The 22,340-nt window shown below is 36.1% G+C and overlaps 1 protein-coding gene across 1 annotated transcript in view; it reads left to right on the top strand.

Annotated features, from left to right (window-relative positions):
* Positions 1–22,340, top strand: part of USH2A (Usher syndrome 2A (autosomal recessive, mild)) — a 401,100-nt gene that overhangs the window by 209,380 nt on the left and 169,380 nt on the right. Inside the window, exons 36-37 of the mRNA XM_009330219.1 lie at positions 5,287–5,438; positions 9,367–9,529. Of these exons, the coding sequence (XP_009328494.1) occupies positions 5,287–5,438; positions 9,367–9,529 (315 nt within the window). The remainder of the gene's footprint in view (positions 1–5,286; positions 5,439–9,366; positions 9,530–22,340) is intronic.

Genomic DNA, 22,340 nt, shown 5'->3' with positions numbered 1-22,340 from the left:
CTGCCCAGGGAAGTGGTTGAGTCACCATCCCTGGAGGTATTTAAAGGACGCGTAGATGTGGTGCTTAGGGACATGGTATAGTGGTGGACTTGGCAGTGTTACGTTAACAGTTGGACTTGATGATCTTAAAGGTCCTTTCCAACCTAAATGATTCTATAATTCTATGAAATACAATAAATACCTTGTTAGGAAAGCTGTGAATCTGAACTGGACGAGCAACAGATGTGATAAGAATCAGGGGAGCTTTATAAAAGAAATTACATTCTTCTCTCCCTTGTCCCTTCATCCATGGAAACTGGAAGTTTCAACAGCCTTGATGACAACACTGTTCACCTCTATATTGGGGTTTTGAACAATGCATTTAGGTAATTACCAAGTTTGCCATATAGCCTATTCCTCTGTAATCCCAAATACACCCTGTGTAGGCCTCCTGCGTGTATTTCTCCCCTTTAAAAATATTCTCTGGTATTTTCACATCTTCTCACTATTTGAAGCCTATAGAGTATTTTTCCCTTGGTACTGTTGTTATTTTTTGCTGATACGTGGATACCATGCATGTTGCTGTTAGAGGGTTTTCCTTAGGGTCAGAACTGATGGAAGGGACCAGCGAAGTCAGATGCTGTTGTCCTGGCCTTGCAGGGAAAGGCTGCTGCTTTTCACCTGTGAGCTCCTGCTGAGTGGTTAAGAGTGGAAGAATTGCTATCTTGTGAGCATTTGGCAGCCAGCAGGGCATTAGGGGAGCAGGGACTTTGTTTTTTCACCATAGCATGCTCACACTTGCACAATGGTCAAGAAGGGATATGCAGATTTTCTCTCATTTCTCTTCTTTCTTCTCCTCCACTTTTTTGGGAGTTTCAGAAAGATCGTATAACTAATAACACATTTTCCCATTTTCCTATTTCTTTCTTTTCAATTTCCTATTTCCGTCCCTTAGTTCATAAAAAGAATTTAAAAAAAAATTGTTCTAAAACTTTTCACCAAGCAACTGCTTAATCAGGAAAGCTTGCATTGTTCAGTGACTTTGTTTTGTTCATTCTCAGCATATCTTTTAGGCTGCCTAGTGGCCACGTCATTTATAATCGCTCTCCGTGTCAGTATTTTAAAACTGTGTAGGAGGGTGAAAAATACCGTAGTTGAGAAGACTGAAATATGAGAAAGACCAGCAGCAGGAACTTTCCCTTAAATTTTCTTACTTCAGCATTTTACTGGTGTATTCTCATAGTTGGAAGTTCTAATGTAGCTCTGTTTTTTCTCAAAAAGATAGAAACCGTTTCCCACTTTTGACTTAATTTGTTCAAACTTGGCGAGTTTCAGTCTACTATGTGTAAGTAGTGCTTTTTGAAATTACTGAACTTGGCTTTGTTTCAGGTGGAAACCTCAGAATTGCAAAGATTTGCATATCATAAATTGTCATCTCCTTAGTAGATCTCTGGGGCCATTCCTTTATCTCCCTCCTCCTTTCTTCTGATACTATATGACAGAAGTTACTGTTTACTTCCATGGGCTGAGGAAGCTTACTACCTGTTGCTGATGTTGAATGGGTGTGTAGGCTGACTGAGGTTTGGACAGCATAGACTTTACTATGCTCTCTTGATATATATGGAGTCCAGCTGCTTGCCACCAATTAGAAAAAGTTAAGGGGGATTAATATGCTACCCTTGAGGCCAAAGGTGGCAAATAGCATTAAAGGCTTCTTGGCTTCTTCATAAAGATGGTGCAATGCGGGGAGTCAAGCTTTGCGATAAGGGACCATCTAGACGTCAAAGGCTAACGTTATCCAAACATGGATATTGAATTTAAGGCCAATTTACATTATTTTGTGAAAAAAATTTGATTTCCTAGAAAATGGGAAACGATACACCTAATTCTTTGTTGAAAGTTGTTTCAGAAATGTCATTTATGTACCAAGTGTAGGAAAAAAAAACATTTGGAAGATGATATGCTGAATATATTTGTAACGTGCACATTTTCTTTTGTCTTATTTTCAAACCAACAATAAAATGGCTGATGGGATGTGGCCCAGGCCACTTTACAGCAGAACCCTCCTCTATTTCTATCACATGTATGTCACATATGTAGATAGTACAATAGAAGCAATATTGACCATTTAGTTGAGGGCAAGATATGGAGAGGCTTGTGAAAAGACATGTGGCATCAGATATTTTGTTTTGAGCCTTTGCTATTCTAGTGGCCTCAATAAAGAATCATATATTCTTCAGAACATATCCATTATAGTCTCACCATGTAGTTTGAGGTCCGCTCTTTTAAAATCCATTCACGTAAAAAAGTGACCGTATCTCTTTTCACCATTGAAAATTTTCCTTAGATGGTCACTTCTCAAAAACTTCACTTTACTTGTGTACAGGTCATAGAAAAAAAACAAATCTTGATCTGGACTGTATCTTCTAAGGCTATATGGAATTTGTATGGGAAATATTAGGTATAGTAAAAACTGATTTATAAAATTATTCAGTGAACTAATCCAGTACTTGTTCCTGCAAATCCTTGTGCTTGTGAGAGACGACTTGTGTTTGTAGTCAGTGAAATTGATGTAAGTACAAGTATGTTTGCTTAAGATTTGACCTCTAGATTGTACCTTAAGAGTAACGTGCTTGTGGCACTTTAGATTCAAAATCTCTTTTCATCTTTAATGTCTGGAATATCATTGACAGATTATATGGCCTTACCCAGGGAGGGGAGAGGAGGAAGAAAAAGGGAAGAGTGTATAGCTTTCTTCAGTTTAAGCTTAATTTGCATTGTTGGATTTCTTTTCAAAAGTGAAACATAATTGTACTATAGTCAATATGATTTTGTCTTCAGTGAAACCAAGGTTTAATCTAGCTACCTAAACTTAATAATTATGAAGAAACTGCATCTTTTCATGGTGACCAGGTGTCGTTCATGAAGCCTTGTAAATCACAAAAATGTGCTATACTCTTCAATATTTCATGGATGGTAAACTTCAGTAATATCTAGCAAGCCTTCAGAAGTATGTAAACTTTGGGCCAACTTTGAACTTTTTCTCATTATGTTTTGGAAACATATACTGGTGAAATAGAGAGGCTAAGCTATTTATTCCTGGCCAAAAAGAATTATTGCTTAATTTAGAAAAATGGCTTCACATCTCAAAGTCCGACTACTAGCACTTTTGTTCTCAAATGTACTTTTTTTCCTTCTTTTCATTCTGTAATTTTCTCCATCAGAGTCATATAAGGCAAAGGCAGAGGTAAAATCAAGAGATAATGGATCAGCTTATTAGAGATGATTGTTCTCTGACAGTACTGGGACAACTAACAAAAGCTCGCAGTGTTGACCAGCAAGCTGCTCCTCAGAGTGTGGATGCTGCATACTGCTGTGGTTTTAGGAACACTTTAAAATAATGGTCCAGTTAATTAATACTGAATTACAGTGGGGATCCCATAGAGGTACATGTGACACACATTAATATCCAATGATCTCATTATGATTCATGCTGTTACCATAAATATCAAAGGAATTAATAATGATTTGTCCATTACTTTAAAGGGTTAGTGCTGCTGGTATAGGTACTTGAAGTACTTCAGTGTTTGGTTTTTTTTTCCCCTGTAAAACACATCCTTAACGCCAGCGTTCACATTTTTCTTCTGAGATAAATGTAATATTTTTTAACATGTATATAATTTGTTTATTTAATGTAGGGCAAATATCAACCCATTAATGCCCTTGCTTTACAAGCAACTAGACACAGAACCCCAAGGGATTTTTGCTTTAGGAACTCTGTCAAATGTGGTAGGATTGATAGCATGAGATTTACCAGGACTTCCTCCCACACACATCTCTGCTGTCTGACTTGAGTTTAGCCTCTCGCTTTTCTAGAAGAGAAAAGAATCGAGGATTCTGTGAAGCACTTCACCATACTCAGCTCTGCATTGCTTTAGCATATAAATCTTTTGAAGTATAACTCTTCAAAGCTCAGCTGAAACAGTTGTGTATACACTTTTATTTACGAAGCATTTCTCCATTCAGTAGAGAGGAAAATCTCTCAGTTTCAAACAGGATCTTCCTTAATGTAGTTTCAAACAATTCACTTTTAAGGGAAGGAAAGATGAACTGAGCTGTATTTTTACAACACGAAGATGTTTTCCGTAATGGGAAGATTAGAAGGCATCCTCTGAACTGAACTCACTTCTAATGAATCCTATAGCTTTGCATTTATTGGCCTTAAGATTTCACACTTAAATAGCTTTTAAAAAAGGAGAATATTCAGAAGTCAGAAATATGGAGGAATAGCCCTGAGAAAAAAGATTCCTTTGCAAGCTCAACTTCCAAAGTCTAAGCAAATCTGTAAAATTCAATCTTTAGTTCATTAAATTCAAAACATTCTGTACGTATAGTCTGTACAGGATTCATGCTATCCTATCATGCACCTTTGGAAGAACAGAGATTTAGATTTCCTTATAAATGAGATAAGCAATCACCTGCAATTTTTGAGTTAGTATTAACCAAACTACACCAGAAGGACCATTCTCTCCTCTATCTAAAAGTCTTACTAATATTTATTTTGAGTTTGCAAATATGTTTTCTTTCTTTAGATTGAACAGGTAAGGAATAGTTTACTTCAGGACTTTTTCTACAGCATACTGAGAAGGAAACAGCAATCCATACTATTTTGTGGTTTTGTTTGGAAAAGTGGGTAAAACTGTTTTCCAAAAACCGCCCCCCAAGTTAATGAATCATCTAGTTGGTTGGCAAAATGCAGAAAATCTGAGATAATTATCAACAAGAATGAGTATCAATAAGGTGTTTTGTGTGACAAAATAATTTGTTACCGATTTATTGTAGCTATAGCATTCACCTCAGTTGCCCTTCAATGTTTCAATTACATTATAGATGACTATTTTTTTTCTAAGTCTAAAGCTGTTAAGATGTGAGATGGTTTTGCGTGTCTTTCCAGTTCTTGTTTTGATAGCCACATGTGGAGTAGGCTGTGAAACAGAATTGTCTCAGTTTTCCTGATTCCAAGGTGATGTTAGCTGCTGTTCAGAAACAAGTTTGTTAAGGGATAATCTTTGGAACAGTGTAATTGTTTTCAAAAGATGCAATCCACTTGCGAGGTTTTCAACAGTTAAAGATGGGAGAGTGTGTTTCTTCTAAGTGTTGCATACACAGTCCTGCTAAACGCTTACCTGCTTAACTGTAAACTGTTTGAAATACCACTACTACCCCCCTAATGTCTGTAGCGTTAGTTTTCTTCTAATATCTGTAGCTCTTTAGATATTAAGTGAGTGCTATCACATTGTTTTATAGGTATTATTACTAGCTATGCCTTGTATATGGATGGTGTTCTGATGCAAAATTCATCACAGCTAAGTTGTTATGCTCATGGACTTGCTCCTTGGAGTCTGCATTCCTTCAGAGTCCAGGCATGTACTGCAAAAGGTTGTGCTTTGGGTCCATTGGTGAGTACCTTAATTTGCATTCCGGGAGTGTAATAAATGTCAGATGGCAGTGAATATCAGAGTAAATGGTGATGATTCACTCTGGTCAGTACTAACCCATCTGGCAAAATGTGACATTTAAAAAAAAAATCCTGTTTAAGAGCTGCTAAAGATTTGATAGGTCATTGTTAGGCACCGTTCCAAAGTAGAGCATAGGTACGGTGAAGAAAGGCAAAATTTGAGGCTGAAACACACATTATTGAAATTAGATAGAGTTAATGTGTTTGAAAGGTGCAGATGTGCTTTAGCCAGATTTATAAGGACGTATATAAAGAAAGAGTTATTGTTCCAATAATGAGCAAGTTTCTAGCTGCCTGACTGAAAGGACTGAAGTTAATTTGAGAATTGCAGAAGCCAGAAGTGGCAACAGGAGCAAGGAAAATATGGTGATCCGTAAATATCTTTCGAATGCAAGTATGTGATCGAAATATTATACTGGACACATTTTAACAGTCTTGTACAACACCCCATTTTTTCAGGCTTTGAGAATACAGGAATATTGAATTTGACATGTGAAAAACAAGCCTTCTGAGGCTTTTTTATTTTGTTAAAGGTTTTTAGATATATATCTGAACTGATAAATCCAGTATGATTTCATAGTACTGTAGCTGATGAATAACCGGAATATCTACTATGCTTGGTTTTGTTTTCAAGCATAACAGAAGGAAACGTGTGTTAATGCTGAGATTTAATTTTTTGTTTATATTCATCTTTATATGTGCACTTTTAATTTTTCTAACAAGAAAAGGAAGAAAAAGGAAAAAAAGGAAGATTTGGGAGTTTTTCACATTGTTCTGTTTAGTTTTCCATCATAATTAATAATATCACTATATTGTGCTCTGGAAAGAACTTCCAGGTTTTATTTTTATGATATAATTCGTTAGTCACATTTCCAATATTTTTCCAAGATTGCTTTCTTTCAAATGCTGGTAACATTGTCTATCTGTAGAAGACTAGACTTTATAACCATTAAACATTTTATAGCTTGCTCTACTTTGAAGGATATTTACTCTTAAAAGCTTGAATGGCTTTTTGCCAGTTTTTCTTGCACATTTTTTACAACTTCACATATACCCCAAAAGCAAACCTTGTTTTAAGGTATTCGATGTGCAATAACCTAATCCATTGTGTTAGTAGTGATGTTTAAGACAAGTCGTTACCAGACTTTGCATACAGATGAAATATGTATGTTTTCAGTACTTCTGTCCTATCAAATAGGCATCAAAAGGACAGAAGAGAACAGCAGTAGTTAGGGGTTTAAAAAATATTTTTAGTAGCCTTTTTTCACATCTCCACTGAACTGCAGACTCGTAACTTGACTTTTGAAACAATTCAAAGTAGGGGTCGCTGTAGCTGATACTCATCTGCATCCCATGATCAGTACGCAAATTGTTTTCCAAAGGCAGTGATCCATCTCTAATCACAGGAATTGAAGTACAACATCTTTATTTAGGCTCACCTAAGTGCTGCCAGGAAGTTAAAGCACTGCATCTTCATTTTTGATGAAGATTTGATTCATTGATTTTTTTGAAAAATTTTTATATCAATTACAGAATAAATCCAACACTTAAAAAGCCCAACCCAAACCAAAACAAACGTTTCGCCTCTACTCTAAATAGTATGGGAAACACCTCCCAGCAGTAAACTGATACGCTTCCAGCTATTTTCGTTGCTGATCTTGTGCTTAATGTGCCCTAATTGATGAACGAATGCTATGTGACTATCCTAAATATGGGATTTCTCCTGCTTATGTTTCTGAAGGTGGCTCTGAAGATCTTAATCAGTTATAAAAGCATTAGCAGTTACTGTGTTTCAATAACTTTTTTATTTGTTTTTGTTTAACTTTTTTTTTCAGTGACTATGATTTCTTTTCAAGTGAGATGCAAATTGGTAACATGTAAATTAAGAAATGCTAAAGTTTAATCTCTTTCTAGTAAATCCAGGATATTGCTTTTGTGTCTGTTCTAATTGGGTTTTGTTGCTTAAAAAGGAATAAAAATACGCATTATCAAGAAACAGTGTAACCTCTAATAGATTCTTTAGAGGAATTCAGATGATCCGAAATTCTGCTGGTTTTGAAATGTGTAGCTCTTGTAAATATCTTGTAAATACATGGAAATGGTCAACACTGAATATTTGTCATCTCAACCCACTGCTATTAAACTGAAATTTCAGGGGTTTAGCTTATGTGTATGCTAGTATATTTTTTTTAAACTTAAATGGTTGACAATATTTTTCCAATATTATTATTATTTCTATCCTATGATTTAGTGTTACTTATATGATAGCGGAGTATTTTTTATTGTTATTAATAAACACATCTGAAGATATCACAGAATTTTGTAAAAAGTAATGTTTAGGAAAAAAAAAGAAACATTTTTTTTGTGCCATATGTTTATATACAGAATGTACATATTTTACAGAAAATACTATTTTCAAAATACACTGCAGAGGTGTAGCTGTAGAGGATACTACCTGTACTGATTCTAAACAGTGTTTCAGTATTTTTTTTATACTGAAAAGTATAGCAGGTCATAAAGAAAAGGCTAGAGACACAATACAGCTGTTGCAGCTGGTTAGGATATGGTACAGATTGCTACAAATTCACACTGTTTTAAGAATACTTTAATCCTCTTCACTAGAAAAAATAGTTGGTATTCGTTTCTCCATGTTTCTAATGTGGTGAGATTGGAGTACCTGCATTTAGCAGCACAACTTTACAGGAAATTATTTTAGTTTAGAAAGCACAGTTTAGTCAAATTCTTCCATAAGGATGTTTTTGACTGAAATATCCAAATAATCAATGTGGCACTGATCCAATAAATCTGTGAAGCATTTGTTTATCTTTAAGCATGTACTTTATCCTGTTGACTTTACTGCAACTGCTTACCTATTTTAAATATAATAGAGTGTATGAATATAGAAGCACATGTAGAGATATTGATGCACATCAAAGATATAGCCTGGCACTTGTAAACAATAAGCTCTCCAAATTTTACATGCTAAAAAGTAAAACATTCATGTTTCAAGGACAGAGAAAGTATGTTTGGTTATTTTGATGACAGAGCAGGTGTGGCAGATTAAAAATAGCATTTATTAGCACTCCCATGAACTTGCAGCTGAGAGGCACTTAGAAAGGTGTGAAACCATCTTATACCTTCAAAAACACCAAATAAATAATGTATGAGAAACAAACTTGTTGCCATAAATAACATAATACCAAATTATTTTGTTCTGTAGCGCTGAATGTTTACTACCAGTTGTGAAATTTAAATACTAAATTTCTATAATATTGAATGAGCATTTATTTATTTATATTAAAAAAATGTTTCCTATCCATTACATTTTCCAGCTCTTTTACAATATTTTGTTTTCTCTTAAAGATCTACTTTTTATTTCAACTTAAATTTGTTATGTGAAATTAGAAGTTAATTCAGGGAGCAACCAATATTCCGCAAAGGATATTTTTTCTATATCAAATATCTATAGTAATTTACTACAGCATTTAAACGCATGTTCCTTACAGTTGTCTTTTAAAATGCAGAAACTAAAAGATCTGTGGTCTTCTATTGCTGCTTCCTCCCCTAATGCTAAGCTGAGATCACCCATCCACATGAGGTGCAATGGTGTTTTCAAGAAATGAATCTTTCATTCTTTGCCAGTATTTATTTCCTGTTCCTTAGAGGGGTCTCCGTATAAAGTATGTTAGTTGCTGGGCAGCTTCAAACATATGTAGATGAAAGAAAGTAAAATGCTTAAATATTAGGACACCTGCAGTCTTAGTTACATTGTTTTCTGAAGAATAACTTTTCTTAAAATTTTGCATTTCTCATTCCTTCTCTGTTTGTAACTATGGTGACAAACCTTGACCTCATGGTTGAACTTACAGGTAGAAGCTCGGACCATGGAAGCTTCCCCCGAGGGAACAGTTGATATATTTGCTACTGTTGATGGGTCCAAAAAAGTTCAATTAAAATGGCTTGCCCCAAATAAACCTAATGGAAAATTGACCTACACAGTCCTTGTCACTGGTCTCTTCTATGCTGATCAAGGTATTTTTTTGTTCCTTTATAGTAAGTCTAATGATAGCATTGATACTCCATTTCACTTTTTTTAAAAATTCCTTTAGCACTAATTTTTTCTGCTTTTTTTGCCACTCCATTGATTATTTTAGAATTATCAATTTAATTCTTTAAGAACTGCTGCTTTGATTTATGGTGCTTTACATTTGTACAAAAACATAAATTGACAAATAAAGATAAGCCCTCTGTGCTCATTTAGTCTCTAGATATACACATGGAGTCTTATCTCACAACCTTCATTCAGATAAGGAAGCTATACTCACGAAATTTCAGTTGGTTTGCTTATAGAAGTGGGAGCCGTTCAAGAGAGCTGTTCATAATATGGTTGCTTGTGGGTATATCTGAAATTTATATAAGGTGTGGTAAAGAAGTAATGTTTACAAACAACCACCTACCTAAAAAAGTATGCAATGAAATCAGACACTTATACCTAAAAAGAAGAAAGGAAAAGAAAACCGAGACTCTATTTCTATATAACAAACAGACTCACCATACGATACAAAAGCCTGAAAAGTAACAATAATCTGTTAAACCATAGTGTATTGTGGGCTGCTCTTTTGTTTCCACTGGTTTATGTTGGTTTTTTGGTTTTTTTTTTTTTACTTATGTCTTTTAAACCTAAACATAGCAATGTGGTCTTGGGTGAAAATGTTGCTGAATCAGAGCGGTAGAGTTAGACAGTGATGTTACCATGCGTAAAAGACTATATAAGGCACTAAAGAATGTAAATGGACATTTTTTCCAAATGTATTACACAAAGGGCATATTTTTCAGTTGCAAGTAAAATGCTGTGTCCTCTAATTATTATAAAAATGTAAAATACTTGGGCAGTGAATAAAAATGAATGTTCACAAAATGCGTGTGAGCATTTAACATGTCAATTTGAGCTATTAAGCATGCTCTAAGGTATAATAAATAATAAAATATTGTACACAAATAATGTTTATGAATTATACCTAACAATGTTGTCATTAATTTTTAGTGCACTTTAAATAGCATGATTGACATCAGGCAACTATAAAAATGTTTTCTTATGAGTATAATACAAAATTGTGGTTGAAAATAATGTTTGGATGACATTTAATCCTTCTATGTTCTGTACACAAATTTAATCAGTATTATAAATGCAGTAACAGATAGAGAATTGAATCACTGATGGCTTCATAACTTGCCTTTTTTTTCTGCTCAGAATGAGAACGATTTGTTGTTTCCAGTATCGGTGCTAAAGAGAACATACACGCTGTAATTGCTGTCCTCTACGAAGTAGTATATAAATGAACTTGTTTGTGTGCTGTTTAGAGAAACACATTCATTGAAGAGTGTAATGTGTGGTAGGCAGTCTCAGCTGACCCCTCACAAAGGCTGTTGTGTCCCTTTTTTATGCAATGAAGGCTTTGATGTATTCTGCTGTGAAGCACTTGTAAGATTATGAGGAGAAGGAGTGATGATCAATTTGAAAAAAAGGAGCAACATTTTGGCTGGACCCGTGACAGCACAGCCATTTCCGCCAAGGCAGCAGGGTGAATAATGCAAAAGCCATATTCCCCTTGTGTTTAATCTTGCATTGTTTTTGCAGAGAAAATTTCTGCTTGCTTTCTAAGTCATGTCATCCTCAGTTGTCATCCCGTCTCTCAAACCATCAAAACGGTATTAAATGTTGCAAAGCTGTGCAGCTAGAGAACTTTCAAAAGTCAGAACCCATTTGCAGAGCAGCCCTTGTAGAAAATGTATTCTGTTCTCGGCAGAATTTTCCTTCAGTTCTTTCCACTGAGAAGTTTACTGATTTCTCCCAGTGGAATCTGCTGGAATTTATCGGTTCATGGTTGGCAGTCACAGATTAAGGTAAATGTCGATCCGTAATGACCCTCTACATGTTAGTATTGCAGTAAAGCTGGGCTTTTATGTCAAAGATATCGGAGAGGGAGCTATTACACATGACAGGGGTGATCAAGGGACTCCAGACCAAGGCAAGCATTATTAAATATTGACTAGTTCTGTGATTTATGTAGAGCTGGAGGAAAAAAGTGACTTTTTAACCATTATATATTCTTCAGCAACGAAAACCAGCCATTTATCTCCTGCTGGTAATAAAGAACAGAGTGCCTGCATATTTTAGTGGAGGGAAAATCTGGCCTTATAAATGAGATGGACTCTTTCATGATAACATTTCAGTTTGCTAATTGCCAAAAGCAAAACAGGCAAATTGGAAGCAATTATAAGAGTTGACTTAAAGTGGCTTCTATGTTAGTTCAACTCAGGAGAGCCAGGTGATGGTGAAAGAATCATTGGGGAATGGAACCCAGAAAATTTCATTATGTTTGTTCACTGTTGCTGAAACTTTGCTTTGCAATGCTAAATAAATAAAGAGTGTTTCCCCCCAGAAGTCAAAGCTGTAGCAATTGGCATTTATGCTGGCTGTTTTGGGGGTATGCAGGAAAGAAATTAAGCATTAATTCATCAAACTTATATAAGACATCATCTGTTCACTACATTTACACAAAGCTTATTGAATTGTCTGATGGCTAATTGGTATTTTCTTGACATAATGAACAACTGTATTTCGTCCTTTGCTGCAACGTCTGTTATAGAGGCAGGGATTAAAATGTAAAAATTGGTGGTGGAATTCACCTAGAAGGGCTGCATATAAACATCAAAATAGTTGCACCCATCGCTTGAACTGGTGGCCCGCTCAGCAGTACATTAAGTTATCAGTTTGGAAAGATTGGGAAACAGATTTTAGATCTCAGATCTGTAAGGTCACATAGGTGAATAGGTTTTGAAGCTTGTTGCCTAACAAGGGCTTGTTGCAGTGACCACGCTGATATTTTTGTAATTTCTGTGTCTACAGGTCTCAATTGAAAAATCTTTATTTAAATTCATTACTATAAATAAAACTTCAAGCATCTGAATATGAGGTAGGAATATGAGTCTTTAATAGATGAACATGTCATTTCCCAAACAGTGCAGTCACCTTCTGTTATTAAGAAGAATTTTAAATATGTTCTGTTGCAAAGCACTTAAAAGATTACTAGATGTCAAAATAATGTCTGTTTTGAAGGAACGGGAGATGGGGGAGAATTTGCTTGACTGGCTGGCTGGCCGAGTCATTCCAGCCATGACCTGTTTTTATCTGAAAGTAGGGATACTCAATTACATAATGCCAAGAACCACTTAAAAAAAAGCCCATCAGATATAGAGTATTATGAAAGAAAAAAAAAAAGTCAGAGATTTTGGCAATGCTTCTATAAAAATGTAGCATTTATTTACTTTACTTAGTTAGATACCTGTTTCTAAATGAAGTAGAATTAGAGAGAATTGAAGCTAAAGAAACCTGAATAAATATTTAAGCATGTCAGGGCATGTTGTAGAGGTATCTATACTTTGCTAATGTGGGGGTTATTGTGTTTGATCGAAGAGTTGGATTCATTATATCACTATCTTTTTCAACTGTAACTTAACTACATGGGACCTGAAAGGTCTACATTCGAACCTAACATTATCTCCATAGCATTTTTTTCCTTTTTTTTCCCTTTTTTTAAGTAAGAGATGTTACGCCTCTGAGGGATGGACTCATGAGATACACACTTCTTGAAGTGTGGAAATCCTTCTGCATAAGCATAGCCCCTGGACAGGGCAAAAGATACCACTATGAGAGCAAGCGATTTTTTTCTAATGAATGTTGTATTTCTATATTTTTACACCGCCATCCCTAATGTATATTGTGAAACTGCTTGATGTATTATCTTATCAGTGCCCTACTATAGCATATGGTATGTTGAGATAGCAGGTTGATGACATGGAAAGTGTTTAAATAACACGTAACTTAACACTTTCTCTGTCATGAACTTCTTATTCCAACACTTTAGAGACACCAGCTGATCTAATGCTGAATATTCTATAGATGTCCCCAGGGTTAGTTCCTTTTTTGTCCTGTTCCAGATCTTTCAAGTTTCACATATGTATGTCTCTGTCTGACTGTCTTAATATTCTATGTACACTGTTCTTCCACCAAATGGGTCTGCCATTCATCCTATTTATTTAAGATATCATATAACTTTCCATCCAGCTGTTTTTACAAATATGCATACCTCATAGGAATTAAAGTGAACAGCCTGAGAACATACTGGTTATTTCCTTGTTATAATAAGTTGTGTTTATTTCTAGACTGTTTTCTAGACTGTTTTCTGTTTTCTGGGGCCAGGTCATCTTAAATAGTTTGCAAAAGATTTAATGTTGCTGTGGCATTTTTTTGGGGTGGAGAATATCCTCTTACAGTAAAAACAACAATACGTCAGTAAAGACAACATTGTAATACATAAAAGCAAGAGAGAATGTTCTAATTTTACAAACTTCTTTTAATTCCTGACTTTTGAATCCAATATAAATGTTTCTTAATGCATGTCCTTAATGTTTTTCATTGCTGTTTAGTTCTGATACTGCCAATGATACTTATTTTTGGATTTTTAGATACTAGCATGGCAAGGTCTTGGTAAATAGTGTGCGCCTAGTCAACATTTATCAATAGCCAAATTGGAAGAGAAGGAAATACTATCATAAACTGATTGAAAAGGTTACTGCGGAATTGCAAGTGCGAAATGTAGATCAGCAGGAGATAGTTTGGATTTTCTGCCAATAGAGGAGGATACTGATAATGGATTTTTCCATAGTTTGACCATGCTTTAACAATGTATGCAAGAGAAATATCTGTATCAATAAGCCTTCATTTTCTAATTCAACTGTTTATTTTTCTGACAATCTTTCTCTTTGAAAGTACTTGTTAAAATACAGGAAGGAGCTTTGTTGGGTCTGTTTCACCATTCTGATCTATACAGGTATGTTTTCCAGAAGAGTATTTGTTCCCAGCAAACTGCATAGGGGATCAAATACAATTTTAGAAATTGAGGGCTCTGTCCCAATTCTGCAATGCTCAGGCAACATGTTTTCCTGCAAAGACAAGTTGCTTTGCCTCAAGTCATTTAAGTCCCGGTGCCTCCTCGGAAGAAGCCTTAAAGAGGAATTTGTTTTGCAATTGGTTAGTCTAAGGCATGAAATACTAATATTACCAGATCACAAACAGCTTTTCTCTCTTTAAGAGGAGTTAAAGTTCTTATTATTATCTGATACACTTCCAATTCTCAGAGGACTTGAGGGGGAAAGAAAAGTGACAGTCAGGCTTATTTCCCTCAAGTAGTTTCCTCATTCAGCCCTGTTTACCCTCAGGGTGGTTTAAAATTAAGTACGGGGTCATTTTTAATTGCATCTGGATATCTGAAATTAAGTTCTAGTACAGGAAGAATCAGGTATTACCTCTTTTCCAGAGGAGAGAGTTGGAGGAAATTCTTATCTTCCTACCTGTGTCAGATGACTGCATTAGCACAAAATGAATCCAAATCTGTAGTCCCCTGGATGTTGTGATGCATTTGAATGCAAGTTTGACATAAAGAGAATCCGTAATTAACTATATGTCCTTAGGGAGTTTCACAACACAAAGTTCCAGGGTTATACTCAGAACTCTTTGTTGCTCGTGAATGTAGAAATCAATGTACGTTATTTTCAGGTTTTTTGGGTTTTTTACTTTTTGTAGCTTCTGTTGTTGACACATCATCCAAGTTTCTTAATTTTCAGCAATGTAGTTCATCTGGTATTTTTGTAAAGGGAAAATTATTCATCTGGTAACTCTGTTTATTTGAGATACTGTACCAGAAAGCTTCCTTGCAGCCTACTCATTCTCTTGGCAAACTGGAGAATTCTGACAGTAGAATACAGTATTTTCTGTTAAAAAGAAAAAAAAAAAGCTACATCTATAAACAAGTTTACTTTTACATATATTCATTAGAATTTTGTTAATCTAATCTTTTTAATTTAATATCTACTATATATAAAAGTAAATAGAAGGAAGCACATACCATCTGTTAATTTGGCTTCTATTAGAAGGTTCCTCTTATAATCTTGATCGGGCACAGTGCTTTCAGGCCACTCTGTAGTCAGAATTCAAATAAGGAATGTTAAGAATCAAGCTAGTGCATAAAAGCAATGTCTGCTGGGGGAAGACATGCCACCTGCAGATGCCAACAGAAGTGGGGAGAGGAACGCTGAAGCCCCTTAAAGTTCCTAGCCTGTCTTGTGTTGAAGGCTTGAGAGTGGCGAATGAAAATTCTGTGGGATGTTATCTTCAAAGATGCAGAAGAAGGTAAGTGTTTTACATTTCGATCTGACAATTTAAAAAGAACACAACGGGTTTTGAGAATTAAACATGTTTCAGAAATGACTAAAACATTTCTGAGAGACTTGTTAGGCCAAGAATTTCATAGTGAATTTCTTTTAGATGTGGTTGTTTGCATAATTACCTCAAAATATAAATATCTAAGTATAGATTTGCATTTACTGTTGCTGCAACTGAATATCCAATACCTTGTATCTATCTATCCAATAGATACAAGTCTGGATGTGCTTTAATATTTGCAAGAAAAATTCTTTTACAAAAATGGCAGTATAGTCATTCCATGTATGTAGTCAAAGCATACAATTTACTTTGAAGACAAGCTATTTCTTCAAACACTTGCTTTTTTTTTTCGTATTTTGTTGAGTAGTGATTAAGTCTTTCCTCATGTAGCTGAATATTCAAGAAGCTGGTACCAAAGAAATCTGAATATTTTTTCCATAGTAGGTAAATATCAGGACTGTGTCCTTCCTGCATTTAATCACTTACCAAAGATCTTTATAGTATCTTGTGTTCCTCTGCCAGGGACAGACCATTATCTATTAAGGACAGGAAAAGTCATTCCAAATTTACTCCAGTAATTTAGGATTGTGCAGTAACCCTATACATTCTGCAACTGAATTCCCTAGTAGTAATCCTTGATTATTATTTTTATATGATAGGCACACTAAATTTGACATTATTATTCTCAATAATTAGTAATACTGATTATTAAGAAAAATAATCCTTTCTTCAAGAAGCTGGCCCAAGGAGAATAGAGATCCTTGACCTTAAAAGAAGGGTAAAGTTTTCAAAAGGAATGTGAATCTGAGAAATTGTGGGTGATATTAATAATATTGGTAATTTACCAGTTACCTTTGTAATATATAAAGACATATTTAATCCAATTCAGTTTGTTGTACTGCTATGATGTTGCACAGTGCCTAAAGGTACCTTAGTGCCTTAATGTGTTACTAATGCTAAGGACCCTGAAGCCGCTGAGGCTCTGGTGTTTTCCAGAGCCTCTCTGGAAGTATTTTCTGTTACAGTTCTTATGCTGTTATTCTTGGATTATTTTTCTCATGGCCTTGCACCTGCAAACCCCCGTAGTGTTGTTACAGAGGATCTTCATGGGAACAGCTATGATGCTGTGAGAATTGCCTCTCCCCACCAGGTCTTCACCTCCCAAAACCTAGTATGCAACTAGGTCGATGATAATAATTTAATTAATGCTTGAAAAGTATTATCCATTAATATATGTACACAGATGTTTAGCAACCAATCAGTGTACAACACTTGCACCATGTTAACATACTCCACGCAGCACAAATAGCATCATAAATGGGAACAACCAACAGGGAGTTTGAGCAGTTCCCAAAGGAAAGTATACAGTGGCAGAGGGACAACATGGCAAAAATCATCATCCCCACCGTGAGCAACAGCATTGGCATATTCATCATCACCACGAGCTGCACCAGAGAGACACCCTCCCCACTCCCAAAGTAGAATGCTTTTCTGGGAGCCCTGAGCTGCTTTTCCAAGTCAGCCATTAAGGAGATTTTTCATATTTCATCCTCTTCCTCCCTCATTTCCTCTGTCTGTCTCCTTAGTTTTAGCTACAGACCTCACTAATAAAACTCACTAGTCCTAAAGATGTTAGTGGGGGGGGAAAAAGGGGATGTGTGATCCATTTTCAAATAGTCATGTTTAATCTGTTCACTAGAGCAGGACTTAGGGGTATTTTGGCACTGAGTAATGTGCCATTTAAAGTTTGATTTGCATGGCTAGAAAACTCAGTTTTGCATGTGCTTTAGGACGATTATTGGGTAAAGTTTAGTCAAGCTTCAGTAGTTTTTGAACAGCTTCACAATACACCACCTACTAGCATGATCTCCTTCAGCACCAGATATGCTTTTCTTTTCTATTCCTTGGTACAGGTGTCTCAGAGGAAAGCAAAATGAAAGTAGTCTCTCTCTAATTTCTACATTGGACAGTATCTTTGATGAAGACTCTAGCATCAGACTGCAGATAGTGTTTTAATTGATCATCTCTATCTCTCTATTCACATAGTTATGTTTTTGTCACATGTACACTGGTCTGTTTCTATATTGTGCGGCGTAATTTATTTGCTTTCATGTTTTAAAGTAGATATGTAAGGCTGAACCCCATTTCTGTGAGGAACGTCTTATCAGTTCTTACAGGCTGAAATTCCTAGTGACTGCCAATAGCAGGATAGTCTCTGAGGCCATCCCTGCTCCCTTGCAATAGTCTAGGGAATAATAGCAATCTTCTGGAGATGGCACTGGTAAACACTATTGAGTAAAAGGGAATTCGCCAATCAGTTCTCCTATGAAAACACTCTTTTAGTTAATGAATGTTTTCTAGAGTTTTTAACCCACAGGAAGGCTGAGGAGGCTATACTGACAGTGCTTAGGTATCTTCTACAGATGAAGAAATTGCATTTGGATACTTGCATGTGTTGGTTTCAAACAAATATGCTTCTCTTTAGAGACTAATGTAAAATCTATCTGTTTTCTCAGGTAGAGAAAGTGTTATGAAAATTGGGGTTTGACACACTTTGATGAAGTTTTTATTTGAACTGTACAAGGGCGATCAAATTAGATTTTGACTGTAACTTTCTAGTGTTATGCCAGAAAGATCAAGATACTATGGTAGGTCATCCTTTTATGTGCAGTTGATATGGCTGTTTATGTTACTCTACGTGTTTTTGCCCTAAATAGGCTAGAGGGAGCTACTCTATAAGTAAGTAAAACAAACACTCACCTGAGTGATTCTGTGGTTCTTTCAATCTACACATGCATCATTTATGATGCCTCATGTAAGGTGACTGGAAAAGCCAAAAGAATGTCTTATGTCAAATAAATCCTAGATCAAGTTTAGAGCTTCATTTCTTCCAAAGTATTACAACTAAGTGTAATGGCATTTGACAGTATTGACATTTTTTATATGACTTCTTTTGGCTAACTCAGCATTCTGAAAAAATAAATAGTGTTCTCCCTTTGTGATTGAAAGGGTTAAATCGTACCGATTCATTACCACTCACAAAAGGATTTATTTTGTTCTCATAAATCAGTTTTATTCCACATTTTTATTATTCCCTTGGGTCAGCTGCTCCAATTGAAATCAATACAAGTGCAAGTGACACAATCAATCTAGATATTTGATTATGGATTTGAGAGTCCCGGTTCTGCTCTGTGTGTTTAGCTAGTCTCCTTCTGATAGTGTCCCTGGAGAATGGAAAATTCTTATTGGCATCCATGAATTATGGGCATAGATTCAGAAACCAGATACTGTGATAATCTCCATTTATGTACAGCTGCAGCTAGAGAAAGAATGTTCTAACCATGGAAAAACAAACTTGAAGATTTTAAAGCTAACCGTTTCTGAAATTGTGTGTAAAATCCCTCCTAAAATAAACGTTATAAAGTCTCATCATTTGTTTATAAAACCCCTCAAACAAAATGGATTAAATCAATAATTATATGCTCTATCATTAGCTTAACATCACAAGTACAGCAAACGTACTCGATTGCAAGACTCATTGGACATTTCTATGTTTATGAAAGAGTAATGAGCAAACCTGAAACAGTAATTCAAGTAACAAAGTTTCTTCCTGTCAGTTTCATCTACAAATACAGAGTTTTTAAGTTGAAAACCTCATGGCACTGACCTGTAAGCTCAAAAGGGTAGATGAGACCACACACCAAACACTCTTTGCCTGCCATCGTAACAGAGCCTAATCTCGGCTGTTGTCATTAACTATCCATGGGGTCTGTGCTAACTTTCTTGTATGAGCTGCCCCATCAAGCTGTGGGCTTTATTCATATTTCAGTCCATAGAATTAATGAGCATATAAATACACATTCCTTTGTGTTTGTAACACTAATGATCAGTTATTTCTACTGACAGGAACATGCTTTCATCGTAATGATTACCCCTGCTTTGCCTTAGGGTTCTTGAAGTAGTCTGCAAATTTTCATAGAATCACAGAACAGCTGAGGTTGGAGAGCACCTCTAGAGATCATCTAGTCCAACCCCCCTTCTCCAAGCAGGGTCAGTTGGAGCACATTGCCCAGGACAGTGTCCAGTTGGGTTTTGAATATCACCAAGGATGGAGACTCCACAACCTCTCTGAGTAATTTGTTCCACTGTTCGACCAACCTCAAAGTAAAAAAGTTTTTTTTCTTAGGTTTAAACAGAATTTCTTGTATTTCTGTATGTGCCCATTGCCTCTTGTTCTGTTGCTATGTACTGCTGAGAGGTGTCTGGCTTCTTTACACCCTCACATCATATTTACACACATTGATCAGATCCTTCACCCTCCAGGCCTTCTGTTCTTGAGGCTGAACAACCTCAGTTCTCTCAAACTCTCTATGTGTGACAGATGCTTGAAGCCCTTAATCATCTTTGCATGGACTCCACTCCAGTAAGTCTATGTCTGTCTTGTACTGGGGAGCCCAGAACTGGGTGAGCACTCCAGACATGTCTCAACAGGGCTGAATAGAGATGAGGGATCCCTTCCCTTGACCTGCTGGCAATGCTCCTCCTAATGCAGCCCAGAAGGCTATTGGCTGCCTTTGTTGCAAGGACTCATCGCTGGCTTGTGTTCAACTTGTCCACCAGGACCTCCATATCTTCTTTCAAAGCAGAAAAGCTGCTTTCCAGCATCAGCCTCCAGTCTGTACTGGGTGCCAGCTCAGGGTGATGGACAGAATGTTCAGTATCTGCATTCTGTAAGTCTCAAGACAGTCTAAGATAGCTGTACCAAATTTAAGTCTGTGAAAAGTCACAGAAGGTGCCTTTGCCTGTTTTTTAGTGAGGGAAACTGAGCTGCCAAAGAAGCAACTTGAGTAGTACAGTCAGAAACTACATCTGGGTCTTTGAGCTTTCAGATTTCTGCTGTATGTGGCCATGAGAACTTTCATCTTGTTCTTTAAATGTTTTCTATTTTTTAGTCTTAAAACTAAAGGCTTTTTTAATTACCAGGGAAAAAGGAAAAAGCCAAGGTTTTTCAATGCAGATAATGTGAACTGTTCATTATTTACAGGAAAATAAATATTTTGGATTCGTAGTTTTGCCAGTTTGCCACAGTGCTTTTAAACTACCCATCTACTATACATCTACTACAGCAACTCTCCCTAGCCCATGAGAATGAAGGTTTCCTGTCATAAGAGAGACGTTAAGTTTTGGACTCAGTTTGATGGACTGAGACCATGATATGTCCTTAGGAACAATACATCTGTCAACTCAGGAGCAGAGGAACAAATAGTGGTTGAGGAGATCGAGGTGCAAGCACAAAATCCCCCCCCCCCAACACCTTGTTGAAAAGAGAGATATGGCGTCAAAGCACAGAAACTGCTTCATAAGATCAGTATAACAATTGGGATGATGACTGGAAAACAGTTCATTATTACAGTTCTTAAGAAAAGAGAGTCACCAATAATGATGGGGAAAGATTTTTAGCTGTTTTTTATTGGGATAATCAAAATAATGGAAAGTCATGTTTTTTATCCTGAATACTGTGCTAGCAATAGTGGGAAAGGCAGAGAGGGAGAGAAGAAGAATCTTAGCTGGGAGGAAAAAAGTAGCTTGTGTGGAAGTAAATGAGGCTGAAGAATAGGCAAAACTAATGGACAAAAGAATGAGCTTACCGAAGAGGAAGTGTGCATATTGACAGAATTTCCCCCAAAAGACTTGGTGCCAGAGAGCCAGGAACCAGGACAGGGACAGAAAATGGTGCTCAATGAGGATGAGACCAATGGAAGGATGAGGAAAGGGGGTGAACAAGTGAGTTTTTTGTTTCATTTTTATTTTGCTATTCTGACACTAACTTTTTCTGTGGCCCAAGATAACATGCTTAACCTCTGTATGCTCACACACATATAAAGCAGGCATAAAAATAACTGTAAGGTGTTGTGCTAGTTAACTAAGTAATCTTTATATAATTCTTTAGATCCTCATATAAACTTCCTTGACCTGGATTTTTTTCTACCTTTAGTCTTTGAGTAGTCTTCTACAGTGGGAATAGTTCTGCTTCTATCTGTTTTAATATTGTGGAGTAACATGCTCTCTAAGTAAAAGAGGTTATCAAGACATGTATGTACTTAATGGAAACAGTATAGATTGATAATAATATCTCAAAGCGTGACACAAAGCTTTAAACTCACCCCCAAAATACCTTTTGCCATGCACTAGCACACAATATGTGGTGTACTCTTGTGATTGAAGCCTAACGTTATCTTGAAATAGTGATATTGAAAGAAAATAATAGCTCATTAAACATTTGTGATGATAAGACTTAAGTGTTTCAGGCTTAAGTACCTTTTAGGTGGAAATTTCTCTGCATTTCACAAACTATGGTCCTGTAATATCATTTAAACTCAAACAAATCTGAGGGTAAGATGAGCAGTCAGCCAACTTCTAGGACACTGCAAATAGGAATAAGTAGAATTCTGTTTTACAAAGGCAGCTCAGTTGTTGAAGTCCTGTAAGAATACAAACAGAGTAATATAAGGAAGGTGATTTTTAACCAATATCTTCTGTATAAAGATGGCTAGCTGT

Source organism: Pygoscelis adeliae, unplaced genomic scaffold (genome assembly GCF_000699105.1).
Source record: "Pygoscelis adeliae isolate BGI_AS28 unplaced genomic scaffold, ASM69910v1 Scaffold308, whole genome shotgun sequence".
In the NCBI taxonomy this organism is placed as follows: Eukaryota; Metazoa; Chordata; class Aves; order Sphenisciformes; family Spheniscidae; genus Pygoscelis; species Pygoscelis adeliae.
The sequence above is the reverse complement of the archived record's forward strand: the minus strand, read 5'-3'. Positions and strand labels throughout refer to the sequence as shown.